This window comes from Glandiceps talaboti, chromosome 5, assembly GCF_964340395.1.
Source record: "Glandiceps talaboti chromosome 5, keGlaTala1.1, whole genome shotgun sequence".
NCBI classification, from domain to species: domain Eukaryota; kingdom Metazoa; phylum Hemichordata; class Enteropneusta; family Spengelidae; genus Glandiceps; species Glandiceps talaboti.
Window position 1 is genome coordinate 21,888,193 of NC_135553.1, and position 13,388 is coordinate 21,901,580.

Below are 13,388 nucleotides of genomic sequence, written 5' to 3' on the forward strand. Positions count from 1 at the left end.
ACATTTGCCCTTGTCGTTGGTTTTGATATGGATGTACAAACTTTGAATTTGAGGGGATCACATGAAACAACTATTGACAGGAAATATTGACATGGTATGTCCAATCAAGGGAGTTCTGGACAAGATTCTCCTGTGTCCTAGTACTACCAACAACTGCACATGGTGACATTTCCTTTGATTTGACAGTCCTGAATCTTTAAACTTGCCAGATAAATAAGGATGACTAGACTTACCACATAGGATGATGATAAGTTGGAGGTAGACGTGGACTTGATATCGGTGTACAATTATAAGACCTCATAATTCTCTCAGCTAGTAAAAAGTTACGAAATAGGCTTGCGACAAGAAGATCTTGCCTAAACAGCTTTTGAAATAATTCTGTGTAGAGAATTCAAATCATATATAATTATAATTCTTTTCGAAGAAGCTTGCCCAAGCTGTTTTAAACGAATAGAACTATCAAGATCAGAAAGACTGATCACAAGGTTTCATGTTGAGATAGACACAAATAAGATAACACACAAACATCACATACACCCTGTCAACTCTTTATTTAGTTAATGATACGAACAGTAACTGCATAAAAGAAACTGAGTTCAGTTGGCTGCTGACCATGGATTTTGTTTGAACTTCAAGAATTTCAATTATTCCTCGGGTCATTGTAACTGTAGTACTAGTAGTGTGCATGCTGTTACTCTTGTGATCAGACTCCCTGATCTTGACAGTTATTCTTCAAAAAGAGTCGTAAATCATAATGGCATTAAGAAAAACACTGAAACACATGAGAAAGGTGATTGAACTAGGCATTTGATGGACTGTGAAATTATGTTGATAACCTGCTATATGCATGTAGTTCAGCAAGTACATGTAATGACTCTTCAATTTCTTGATGATAGCTTTGCTCTCGAGTCTCTCAAGGTAATATACATGTTCATTGTAAGGGACGATTGCACAATGTCACACAAGCTCATTAAGCAAACATCGGTCGTTTAGGACAAAACCCCCTCCCCCTAAACAAACATTCACAAGTGTGACATCACATGTTTATATATTATGTAACCCAATTACCACAATGCAAAATGTAGTGGTCATACCACTATGATCAGTGCAATGTAAAAAAAACAGAAAACATGAATTTCAACCTTATGAACCTGTTTACTGAGACGATGGTAAATGCAATCAAAATACTACCGGAAACACAGCACTGTATATCACATTAGAAGTAAATTTTTATCAACTTATCAACATCTCAGCTGTAAATACAGAAACTGTTATCACTGAAGGCATGACAGTTTTCAAAATTTGTTTAGAAGTGCGAAAATGAAGTTCAGCAATAGAATTGATGCCAGACCCCCCTCCGCCCCCCTAAACGAACAAAGTTAGTTTATTGAGCTTGTGTGACATTGCGCAATCGTCCCTAACTAAATACATACACACAGGTTGATAAATATAGGTATCTAATACAACTTAGATTTACTTTCAAATATATAACACAAAGTTTAAAGAATTACCTCTAGGTAAAACATTCCAAGCAATAGTATCTGTTATGGCAGTAAAAATCCAATTGAGTTCTCCTAACGGAGTTCGCCTGTCATTCAGTCGACCCGGAATCCTGAGTGAAAAAAGGAATTAGTTAATATCTACTCTGAGTAGTTGATTTCAAAGTACACAAAATAATTTGCTGCTTGGTATAATGTATTTTGGGGGGGGCTACATGTACAAATGAACATGTATCTAAGGATCATGTTGGTTTATTATGGTAGACTTAGGAATTCTGTTTATTTTACTATTTCCTCATCCAAGGCTTATTTTTTCAGATTATGGAATAATAATTTATTATTTTTTCTCAAATACGTGAAAAAAAAAGCAGTGAAAAACTATGGTAACCAGAACAAAAAAAAATTATTTTTTTAGACCTAATGAAATATCTACTCATAGAGTCAAAACATTTCTTGGGAGCAAAAATTTGGTATTTGCTTCCAGAAATTTTTTTGACTCCGTGAGTAGTAATTTTCATTACTATGATTGTGTGAACCGAGAGTCCGTAAACATTCATTCTTATATAAATTTTGTGTTCTCTTATCATTTGAATGAACAACTTACTTGTCTATAAGTTCCAATGTAATATCAGGAACAAGTTTTGCACTTTTCTGACAACAAAACCTATCAATGAAAATGAGAGTACACTGTGATTAATATGTTTTAATATATACATTTCACAACGGAATGTAATTGCAAAGCATCAATTTTATATTCTGATATTTCTTATTGGAGTTGAGCACTTATCCATGACAACGGCTTGTTGTACCAGACTCTCAATTACTGCATAATCCAACAAAAACTATACGCCATCAATATGCAACAAAACCAGCTGGTTGTTTGAAATCATAATCATGGTTTCCATGGCAACAACAATCCAGAGACAGTATAATTGTTCACCTCAGGTGGTAATTTTGATACTCGATTAACAAGATCTCTGTTAATGTCAGTGAAACCACTCCGACATTGAAATATATAAAGACATGAAAACTGGAAGGTCTCAACAAAACTCAACTCCAAGAAGGGTTACCAAAAGTTCTGAGTTCTGACTTGCTTTCTCCCTATTAACAGAGTGTCAACACCATGATCAGGTCAGTAAAACTTAATTGTACAATATCTTATCCATTTGCACACATCAGAACAAGTAAACTATTTCTCTAAGGCAGTGCCATACAAATGTACATACCCTCTAAGGGCTATTTTGATAGGTGTTGGCTCATACGAAATGTATAGAATTAATGTACTTACCATCTAAGAGCTATTTTGATAGGTGTTGTCAGACATGATGTAAATAAATCAGCTGGTAGTTCAGGGTTCATTGGCAATAACTGAGTTGTGCTACAAGCAGCTAACTGTATGCAATTCTTCAATGGCGGAGGCAGTGGCATATTGTTATGAAGACTTGGGTGATTTCTATTGATCTGAGCTAACTGTTACAAAGAAAAATAGTGTATATATATAGAGAGAGAGTAAGACAAAAAATACTTATGGAAAACATAATATGACAAAATGCATATGCACAGTGTGTTTTTTGACTACAGCATCCTCTTTGAATTAAAGGGGGGGGGGGCTAAATTATGAACTCAGTTTGTTTAATACAAAGTTGGGTGTTAAATGAGATAAAATCATTGGTTTCATTCCCCTTCACTTATCAGTACAGAACTGGCAATGATCAGAACTTAGGTGGTGTGTGTGCTTTGGTAGGGAACTGCCATTAGACTTATCGTCGACTGCTTGTATTGTATAATTATGATAACAATAGACAGGGTCATTAATATGTACAATGTACATATTAATGACCCTGTCATGTAATAACATAAGTTGCCAAGCTAGCAAGGCTTGTATGTCACTTCAGCCTAAGTTCATTTCTTGCCAACTCCATACTAATATGTAACATGTACGTGAAAGTGAATGAAACCAACAGAGTTTATTTTTATATTATAGAATCTGATATATCTATATCTATCTATCTACTAGTATCTATCTATCTATCTATCTATCCATCTATCTATCTATACATATATATGTATATATAATATATATATGTATTATATAGATATATAGATTTAGATATAGATAATATATGTGTATGTGTATATACACACACAAATACATATATTATTATATATATACATTGTATATATATATACATTGTATATACATTGTATATACATTGTATATATGTATATATATATATACATGTGTTGTGGTGTATATGTTTTTATTAATCATATGAGAATTTACAAGGCATCCTTTCCCTTTAATCAACATCAACATTTTTTACCATTGATTGTATTCTGTAATATTTTATCTTTAGTTGATGTACCAGTATCCATATTAATGTACTATCTGACCCCTGACGTGATAAATCATCATACTGATATTTCAATTTGTGACAAATCAATACACTGCATACATCATATACTTAAAACTGTTTGCTTTGAAATCATTTATAGTTACAATCTGATATTCAACATCTGGACACTGAAACACAATACAACTACAACATGCTTTTTTAGCTGACAATTCTGCATTGTGTAATTTTTTTTTTTTTTTTTTTTTTTTTTTTTTTTTTTTTTTTTTTTTTTTTTTTGGGGGGGGTGGGGGTGGGGGGGTGGGGGGGTGGGGGGTTGATTGCCAGTGTGGAGCAAGACTAGAGAGGTACAGGTATTTTAACATGCACAGTGTGTTTCATTTTCACTTTGTGTGTTATCATGCTGGTGATATGCATCAAATGCAGTTGCCGACCACAACAAAACAATGTTCCACATCGTATGCTAACACTTCACCGCCTCCCCTGGATTGATGGCAAGCATGGTCATTTGCATAATAATTTACATACCATTTACATAAAATGCTGCATAAATTATGCACTTTTTTATGCAATCTTACAACAGCTCAAGCATGGTGGCAGACCATAAAACATGGCAGCCTGGGTGACAAGCATGGTACATGTAGTACCAGTGTAACCACCATGCTTTCGCTATACAAAATATACTACGGAAAACACTGTGTTCTAGAGCAGTGCATTTCTTACATAATCGTGCTATGACAAGACAACAAACAGTGTTACTAACTTCATTACATGCCTCATATTCCTGCTCCCGTTGTTGTGAGAACTGTTTAAATGATTCTAGAATGATGCCAGCATTGGAACAGTCGTAGACGAATATAGACGGACTACCCATCCATGTCTGGAGATCATAGATTGATAACGGTATGTACTGTGTGTAACTCTATCAACAAAGAAGAAAACATATCCATGATTATTCCATATTAAGCTTTGGAAAAAGACAAAAGGTTATATAGATTTTCCTCTAGGAGTGCTCTTCAGAGGCATGGAAGTGAAAGCCACACTACATGTAGTCGAGTACTGTACATCTCCTCTGAAAAATCACCATTTCCAAGTTCCAATGCATTCTCAACTATTCTGAATAGTTCTGCTTATAGATCATAAGCGTTCAGTAGCTCACACAGTTGATATGTGTTTTATTCACTACTTCATACTGCTACATCACTGACATCCATATCCAAACATTTAGCCCTCATATTCCCTAATCCGACACTTGTTTCAAAAATGGATATTAAGTTGGTAATCAGAACATGACATACTAACAATGTACATTGATCTTAAAGTGACCATATGGATGAGGATTGGGGTATTTATTTTAGATTTTCAATTTATAAAACAATTTTATCATGGCTTCCTATTCCTAAATCGGCACGAAACAACATTTACCAAGTCCATGTTTGTAATTGAATACATTTCAAAATATTACTAAATGTGTAAAGTCTTTGTTATTGTACATGCCAAAACAAACATTTTGCACATTTTTTGAAGCTTTAGGCAATGTATTGAGTTACAAACACAGACTTATTGATGCTGTTTCACATTAACTTTTCAAGTAGGAAGTCATGATAAAATTGTTTTATAAATCCAAAATCCAAAATAAATACCCAATCTTCATCCATATGGCCACTTTAATAAAATGGTATTCTAATAAAATTGTCATTTTGATAATATAACTCAATATTCTATTTAATTTAAGATTGATCAATGCAGTTCATGGATAAATCATTTTCATACTTCAAGCAACTTTTTCTTCATCTAATCTTGATCATAAATGTGCAGTTTGCCATACAATACCACTACAAAGTGCAGAGGTCACAGTCAGGTCAACATCTAGAGTAAATGTTGAAATCAATACCTCTCATAAAACTGTATCTGCTATACTGTGTATATCATTTTCACAGCATGGCATTTACATGACTCCATATAAATGTATATAGGACAAAAGGATTTCCAACAATGTACCTCATAAAGTGAAATCAGTACAGTACAGTACAGTACAGTACAGTACAGTACAGTACAGTACAGTACAGTACAGTACAGTTACAGTTCAGTACAGTACAGTTACAGTACAGTACAGTATTGCACAGCACAGTACAGTACAGTACAAGACACCTACCTTGTTGAAAACCCAAATTTCTCCATTCACTGTAGGTTTAGGTACACCATGGCCGTTGTAATGAAATAATACTCGTTCTTCTTTGGCGTTCCTTCTCAGTGAAGTACACAATTTTTTCACTTCTTCTACAGTTGGGTCAAGGCTTTGTTTATACCTAGCCTGTGAGAACATACATAATTCACTACCATATTGTCACATTTCATACAAAACTGTGAAAGTGAAAGTATACACTGTATCCTGATATTAGTATTGCAAGGACGCAACGTACACTTTAAACAGTGTTTATGTAAAGAACGATAATGCAGAACTCTGAGGTCTGTGGTAAAACCTACAGAAGTTTTTCCAAGGTTTACCACCAAAACATACTACAAGATTTGGAAATATTGGCAAGTTTTACCACATATATTTGTGTGTATTTGTACTGGTGTCATATATTTGTGCTTACTAGTATACTAATATATGCAAGATTTATCAACTCTGTTATCCATGTAATCAAACTTTAGCAAAAAAAAAAAAACTGTTAAAATGAATAAGATTGGGACATTATAATGTAACATTTTTTTTGTCATATGAGACTCAGTAATCACATAGGTGCCATGACAACAAATACTCAGCAATCACATAGGTGCCATGACAACAAATACTAGGCAATCACATAGCTGCCATGACAACAAATAAAATACTTGCTATGATAAATATTTTTTAAGTAAGTGACAAATGAATTATTGACAAATGAAATGAGTAATAGTTTCATTAGGAAATTTACAACAGAAAGTTTAATATGGTCAGTGGGCAGATATAAATACTAATTCTTGTGAGAGAATAAACACTGCACTACATTGTGTACATGTAGCTGCAACTGAAAAAAACATTTGAAACTATTCTGCTAGATGCAATGACTTACTTGAAATATTGTATACATGTACATGTACACCATGAACAGTATTGAATCACCTGTTGGGTAAATGTATTTGTGCAGCTGTACACATTTACAAGTGATTTCATCTTAACTTGCAAATGTAAACTTACTAAAAACGATATATCATGATCAGTGAGACAGATCACAAGGTTTTATGTTGAGAGAGACACAATAAAGATAACATTTTATTTTTACACAGGTCTATTGGATTCATATTAACTTTTTGTTCAATTTCTGTATTCTTATTCTTTGCTTCATACTTTTTTGTATTTTAGACCTTGAAAAAGACTGTCTGTGCAAAGATTCTAATAAAAGCAGAAGTTTTAACCAGACTTAGACTTGTCCTTTTATTCAAATTGAAGTTACATGTACATGTATGTCATACTCAAGTCCATCTGTGCTGAAAGGTTATTGTACCATACAAATGTACATGTGTATCACTGTACAAAATGTAGTTGGACTGATATTTATTTGTACTACGAACTCAAAGATAACACACAGACATCCCTTACAGTGTCTGCTATGTATTTGGTTAATAATATAAACAGTAGCACCATGCATACAAATGTACATTTGTACTAACTTATATTACTAGTATTAGAAGAGAAACTAGGTAGACTTCTGTTGAAGTTCAAACATTCAAAAATCCCACTTCACAAAAAATCCATGGCAAGCAGGCATACAGTGAAATTGCAGCAACTGCCCTCATTATACATATAGCTCACTAGGAATCTCAGGTTTATTTTCACACACCTCAAAACCTAAAATCAATTCCTTTAGGCATCACAAACTATCTCTCTATTTACTTACCCTGGGTTGCCATCTTTCATATTGCTTCTGTAAGTTGCCACCAATTGCCTCAAGTGCCTTTTGAGGACTCAGTGATAAGGGGTCTACAAAAACACAAACACAACATAGCTAAGAATTGTAACACCCTCATAAAAAGAAGGAAAACTTCAATTTAGAAAATATTTCTTAAAATCTGCGATGGAATTCTCAATTATGATCACTAAAGATCGTCATCAGTACCCCTTGAACCAATCTGATCTGATGCACCACTGATGCACAGCAATTTATTGTTCTCCACCAAAAATCTATTGTTCCCTTATCCCTTACTATGTGGTAACTCCAGAGACAATCTACTTTCTAGCATTCTGACCCACAACACATATACCGATAGTTGTCATTCATTCGAGGACATATTGATGGTCATATATGTTACTGTTATGTTTATTTATTATGTTATGTTTATTTATTAAAGTGTCATGTGTGGACTTACCCATAGCCACACCCAGCCCCTAGGGCTTACAAGACACTAAAGTAATACAAATCTTTAACTTATGAATAAGTAAGCGTACATATTTAAACATTGTACATAAATTCCTTTCTCTTACAAAAAGCATCGCTAACAAAATTTGCTAGGTCAAATGGCATGGTTATCATTAAAAATTCTAGGTTTTCGACAACGTCTCTTGTGTCAAAGTGAGGAGATATTTCCCTAGCTTTTGAAAACAGAAACTCTCGAAATTCATGATAAAGTCCACAGTGAAAAAGGAAATGTAATTCATCTTCAACTGCGTCTTTGCAGAAATCACAAAGTCTTTCCTCCATGTCTAAATTGGAAAATCTACCAGTTTCAATTTTTAAAGGAAGAATACCTAGTCTGAGCTGAGCTAAAAGTGATCTCTTACCACGTGACAAATTATACGTTAAATAATTTTCCAGATCATAATGTTTTTTGAAAGTAACATATGTTTTTAACTTAGGCTTTTCTTTCACATTAATTTCCCAATTACTACTGTGGTTTGCTGTTTTCTGCTTATTTGCTGATTCATTGACAACTGATAAGACTTTATAACTTTATCAATCTTTCAAAATGCATACATGTACATTGTACATAATAAAAGTCAGAAAATTGTGATATTCATAGTTCAATATTGTTGTTAAATCTTGTTTTACCTGTAGCCATCATAAGCTATGATGTACAATATGTCATACATGTAGATACTATAAAATACAGAGAAGTAAGTACAAACCTATCCAGCACTCTAGTCTGGCACATGGTGATGTTTTCACAACATCTGGTGGATCCACACCAACATTTAAACACAGCACCAAGGCAACACTCACTGTTTTCATCTGAAACCAACACAAAAAATGACAAGTTCAAAACAAGGACAATATGACTGTCAATTGTATTGCTTAAAATTAAAAGACCAGTTTTGTTATATGCTTTGTATTTTTTGGTGATGAAGATACTGAGCTAAACCAAAGAAGCTGTGTCGGAAAAAAAACCCACAAGATGTCAGAAAGATAAGTTTATTATCAGAATAGTAAAACAATGGACTTGACTGAATGACTAAAATCTGAAATTAGTGACCATCTTACTAACTGAATATATTTATGATACATATATATGTCATGATATTTGCAGACATGTAGCCATGTCTGTATGTTACTATGACTACTCGTATTGCACTGAAAACCTACGGTTTACCATTGGTACTTGATACAGAAAACATTGTTGGATATATTACCTGTATGCAAATGAGCATGCAAGTATGTCATGTTCACAACATCACAAAAGAACACCTACATTGTATACTTTCATGAAATTTGCTTTTTCAGAAATATACATGTACATGTAATAATAACAGAGACCCATGATGAGTCCTGAGTTGGATATTTGTATCTGTAATGGCTTTTAATTTACATTGTACTTCACTTTGATGAATGAAGAGAGTGAAAATACAGTGACAGAGACCACAAAAAGCACTCATGCAAATACTCAGAATATGCAATATATTGTACTTTTGTACTTGTGCTTAGGGATTTAGACTAACAGTTTGTTGATGTGTGTGCTCCTCAGTCCTGTAAACATTTCACAAGCTAAATGTGTGGTGATTACAGGACAGGAGTGTGTGTACACAACGATGAATCATTCAGTTTAGGGTTTCTAATATGTATATTCTGCTGCATTTTTATGACAAAAGTACATGTATGCATAAATATAAACACTCATACAAATACCCCGAGTATGGGACACTTGAATGTACAATGTACATGTGACATCATAGGATTCTTGGCTACCAATCATTCATGTATTCAATCGATGTCAGTTTTATGCTAAAGTACATTGTATATGGACTGTACTAGGATGGATACACATGAACCATGATTGAACTTTGACCATGGTCATAGAATATGACACAAACACACAGCTGCCTGAACACAAATCAAGCTGCCAGATTTCATTTTTTTTTCCAAAGCTACATTTTGTACATTTAACAGTAAACCAATAGACCCTGCACAAAAGGTCTATGATTTAACTGCCATTAAAACTGTTGAGAGCATATACATGTATGGGTGATCTCTGACTGCATACTTGTATCAGAATGGATGTATCAGGCAGACCTAATACACCCCCATGTTATTGGTGTCAATAAGGCAACTACATGTACACAGTCAAGTCAATCACGGTCCTACATGTAAATGTACCTCCAATGGCTCCATGGTGTAGCCTGTACATCACACTGTAGTGTAACTCATTGTACATGTACATGTACATGTACATACACATGTAGAGTACAATGCTGTAGCCCCACAAATCAAACAAGACGTTCGATTTATAATGCCATAATGGGGATCGTTTGTCATTCTAAATATTCGCAATTTTCTTTTCTTTTTGTAGACAGGACATATCGTATCGGGACACGACATTTATAGCAAGCCTGGCCTGTTTACAGGCAATGAACGTGGTCGATGTACCGGTTTTTATTTGTTTTTTCCCCTCCTGTTGATGTGGTGCGATTTTTCAGACGCTTAATTAAACTTTAAGTTTGCATTTTTGGCATTGGGTGGAATAATAGCACATATCTTCTTCGAAAGATATATGATTTATACGATGTGTTTCGTCAGGCTTACCCGTTCTTTCATTCGCCATGTCTGTGTCACTGTTTTGTTTCCTTCGATTCTCTCCAGATGGCGTTTCTTCATAAACGCCAAGGGAAGCTGCCAGTCACACAAATCACTCTCTTCAGACTCAGTAAATTCCTCTAATGATGGAGTCGCCATTTCAGTTCTACTCTTTTTCCGTGATATAACGCAAGAAAGCTAAATCGGGTCACAACTATTGTTTTGGTTCACGTGGAAATACGTAAAATCGAAACTAGTAACGTCGTCGTCGAATGAAATCGTCTGGCGGCGGCCATATTTCATTTGCACACGACACACGTTATCGTGACTCATGGGAGTGACCTACATCCAAAAAAGGTCGTTGGGGTCACATGGACTTGAAATTTCGTTTACAATTTCGGAAACAGCATTGCACACAAACAAACAAATGCTAAATTCTGCCATGTTAAGTAACTAGTTAGAAATTACCGTAAAGGAAAAATGAAATTATGATACAAACTATCATTTTTAATATTTCATCGAAATGGTCATTATCAATATCATGTAGTGGCTTAGCTGCGATACAGCGTTTGATGTGATTTTGAGGGCTTTTTTTTGGTCTGTTTTTGTGCCTTTTTTCGTTCCAACGTTTAACCCGAATCAAACACTATAATTCCTGGAACGCAAACGCAAATAGACGAGACCACGTTGAAAACGTTAGCGAGGTGTCAGCGTACTGCCCGTTTCAAAATGCTGCATGTGTTGCTACATTTCCTGATTTTGTCCGACGGAATTGGGATACATGTAGGCTGTAAACACTTCTTGGGTCTTGAAGGCTCCGTAATTAACGTTGAAATGTCCGATATTTTGCCAGGTAAGGCGTAATTTAGCAGAAAAACCCACCCAACTTTGCGATTCAGACCTGATCGGTTCCGTCTATTTGTGTTTGCGTTAAGAGAAATTGTAGCGTTTGATTCGCGTTAAACGTCGGAACGAAAAAAAGCACAAAAACAGACGAAAAAGCACACAAAATTACATCAAACGCTACAATCATTGCAGCTAGTAGTGACTGTGATGGTGTTATTACGTTTGATGGGAATTTGAAATTTAAATTTACTGAAATCACAAGTTTTCATTTTGTTCTCAACTGAGACAGCCTTGGAAGATAATGAATTTGGTACGTGTACCAAAATAAAATAATTACCTGTTCAACATATTTTGCTGTTTTTTTACCTTTTATGCCTAAAAAAATGTGTGTTCCCGATTGAGCCTAATTTTAGAATAGGTTTTTATTTTCATTTGTTTTAATTTTTTTCATATGTGGATGTTTACATGTAGTTCAGGTAGTTATGTTTTCCATTGCTTTCAATATGGTCTCTGTGTTATAGGTTTCTTCTCATCAGATGTACAACCATTACAGATTAAAAGAACAGTTTTCTATTGTCATTTTAAGTTGGTGTCAGTTTCCGCATCCACTATTACTTGCGAGACTTCACACAATTTTTACGATTTTATTTTTTTTCTCTCCACATATCTAAAAAAAGTTCTTAGGGTCGACTTGAACAAATTAGGTGGGGGTTGGGTAACCAGAATCAAAGATTTTTAGGCCTCTTACAGATTGAAATTCAGAGACAACTAAATTTAAGTCAAATGTCATGGATTTTTATACCGAATGTATTTGTTTTTCGAAAACTTCTTTATGTAGATAGCTTTTAACCCTAAAGAGTAATTTGCATAATTACTGATTTTAAGTAACTAGGCTATTCATCAGTCACAACAAAGCGCATTTCTAGAAAAGCTTGTTGATAAATTAAAAGCTCTTAGTTTTATAAAGACGAGTCAATTTTGCTATTATATATTATATATATGCATCATCATCATCATCATCATCATCATCTTTCGGCTGTGCAGCAGTCGACCATAAGTTTCCTCTAGCCACAACAGTTTTGAGCCATTTCTGACAGTTGACCATGATTCAGCATGCCATCTGCATCTCCCAGAAGACAGTGGATGTATTTTGAGAACAGGGTTCTTTGCCTTCCAGGTTTCCTCTTTCCATGTTTTGGGACATACAATGCATACTCCTTGACAGGCTCCCCATCAGGCATGCACAGTACATGTCCAAGGAATTTCAGTTGACGATTCCTGGCTCTCTCGACAAGGGGCACAGTCTCCGTAAGATTGTAGATAGTAACATTTGGTACATTGTCAATCCTCTTAATGTTTAGCATTATACGGTAACATGATGTGCCAAAGGAGTTGGTTTTATTCTCCATATCCTTAGAGATTATCCATTCCTCGCAGCCATACAACAATATGGTGACACAAGTTGTATTAAACACCTTAATTTTGGTTGATTTTGGGATGCTGGGAATTTTCCAGAGATGTTCTAATTTCCAGAAAGCTGTCCAAGCAAGAGCTCTCCTTCGCTTCAGGTCGCTGTCGCTGGATCCCATCATGGAACCCAAGTATCTAAAGTCATTTACATGGTTGATTGTATTACCACACACTTGGAGGGGAGGCTGTGGATGACAGTTAACAGTCATGAACTCTGTTTTGGGTGTGCT

General features: G+C 34.7%; 1 protein-coding gene across 1 annotated transcript in view; it reads right to left on the reverse strand.

Annotated features, from left to right (window-relative positions):
- LOC144435989 (regulatory-associated protein of mTOR-like) overlaps positions 1–11,001 on the reverse strand; it is a 46,308-nt gene extending 35,307 nt beyond the window's left edge. Inside the window, exons 1-9 of the mRNA XM_078124645.1 lie at positions 10,852–11,001; positions 8,964–9,066; positions 7,738–7,820; positions 6,009–6,167; positions 4,617–4,775; positions 2,788–2,969; positions 2,104–2,163; positions 1,512–1,612; positions 234–378 (exon numbers count right to left, since the gene is read on the reverse strand). Of these exons, the coding sequence (XP_077980771.1) occupies positions 234–378; positions 1,512–1,612; positions 2,104–2,163; positions 2,788–2,969; positions 4,617–4,775; positions 6,009–6,167; positions 7,738–7,820; positions 8,964–9,066; positions 10,852–11,001 (1,142 nt within the window). The remainder of the gene's footprint in view (positions 1–233; positions 379–1,511; positions 1,613–2,103; positions 2,164–2,787; positions 2,970–4,616; positions 4,776–6,008; positions 6,168–7,737; positions 7,821–8,963; positions 9,067–10,851) is intronic.
- Between the last annotated feature and the right edge of the window lie 2,387 nt (positions 11,002–13,388).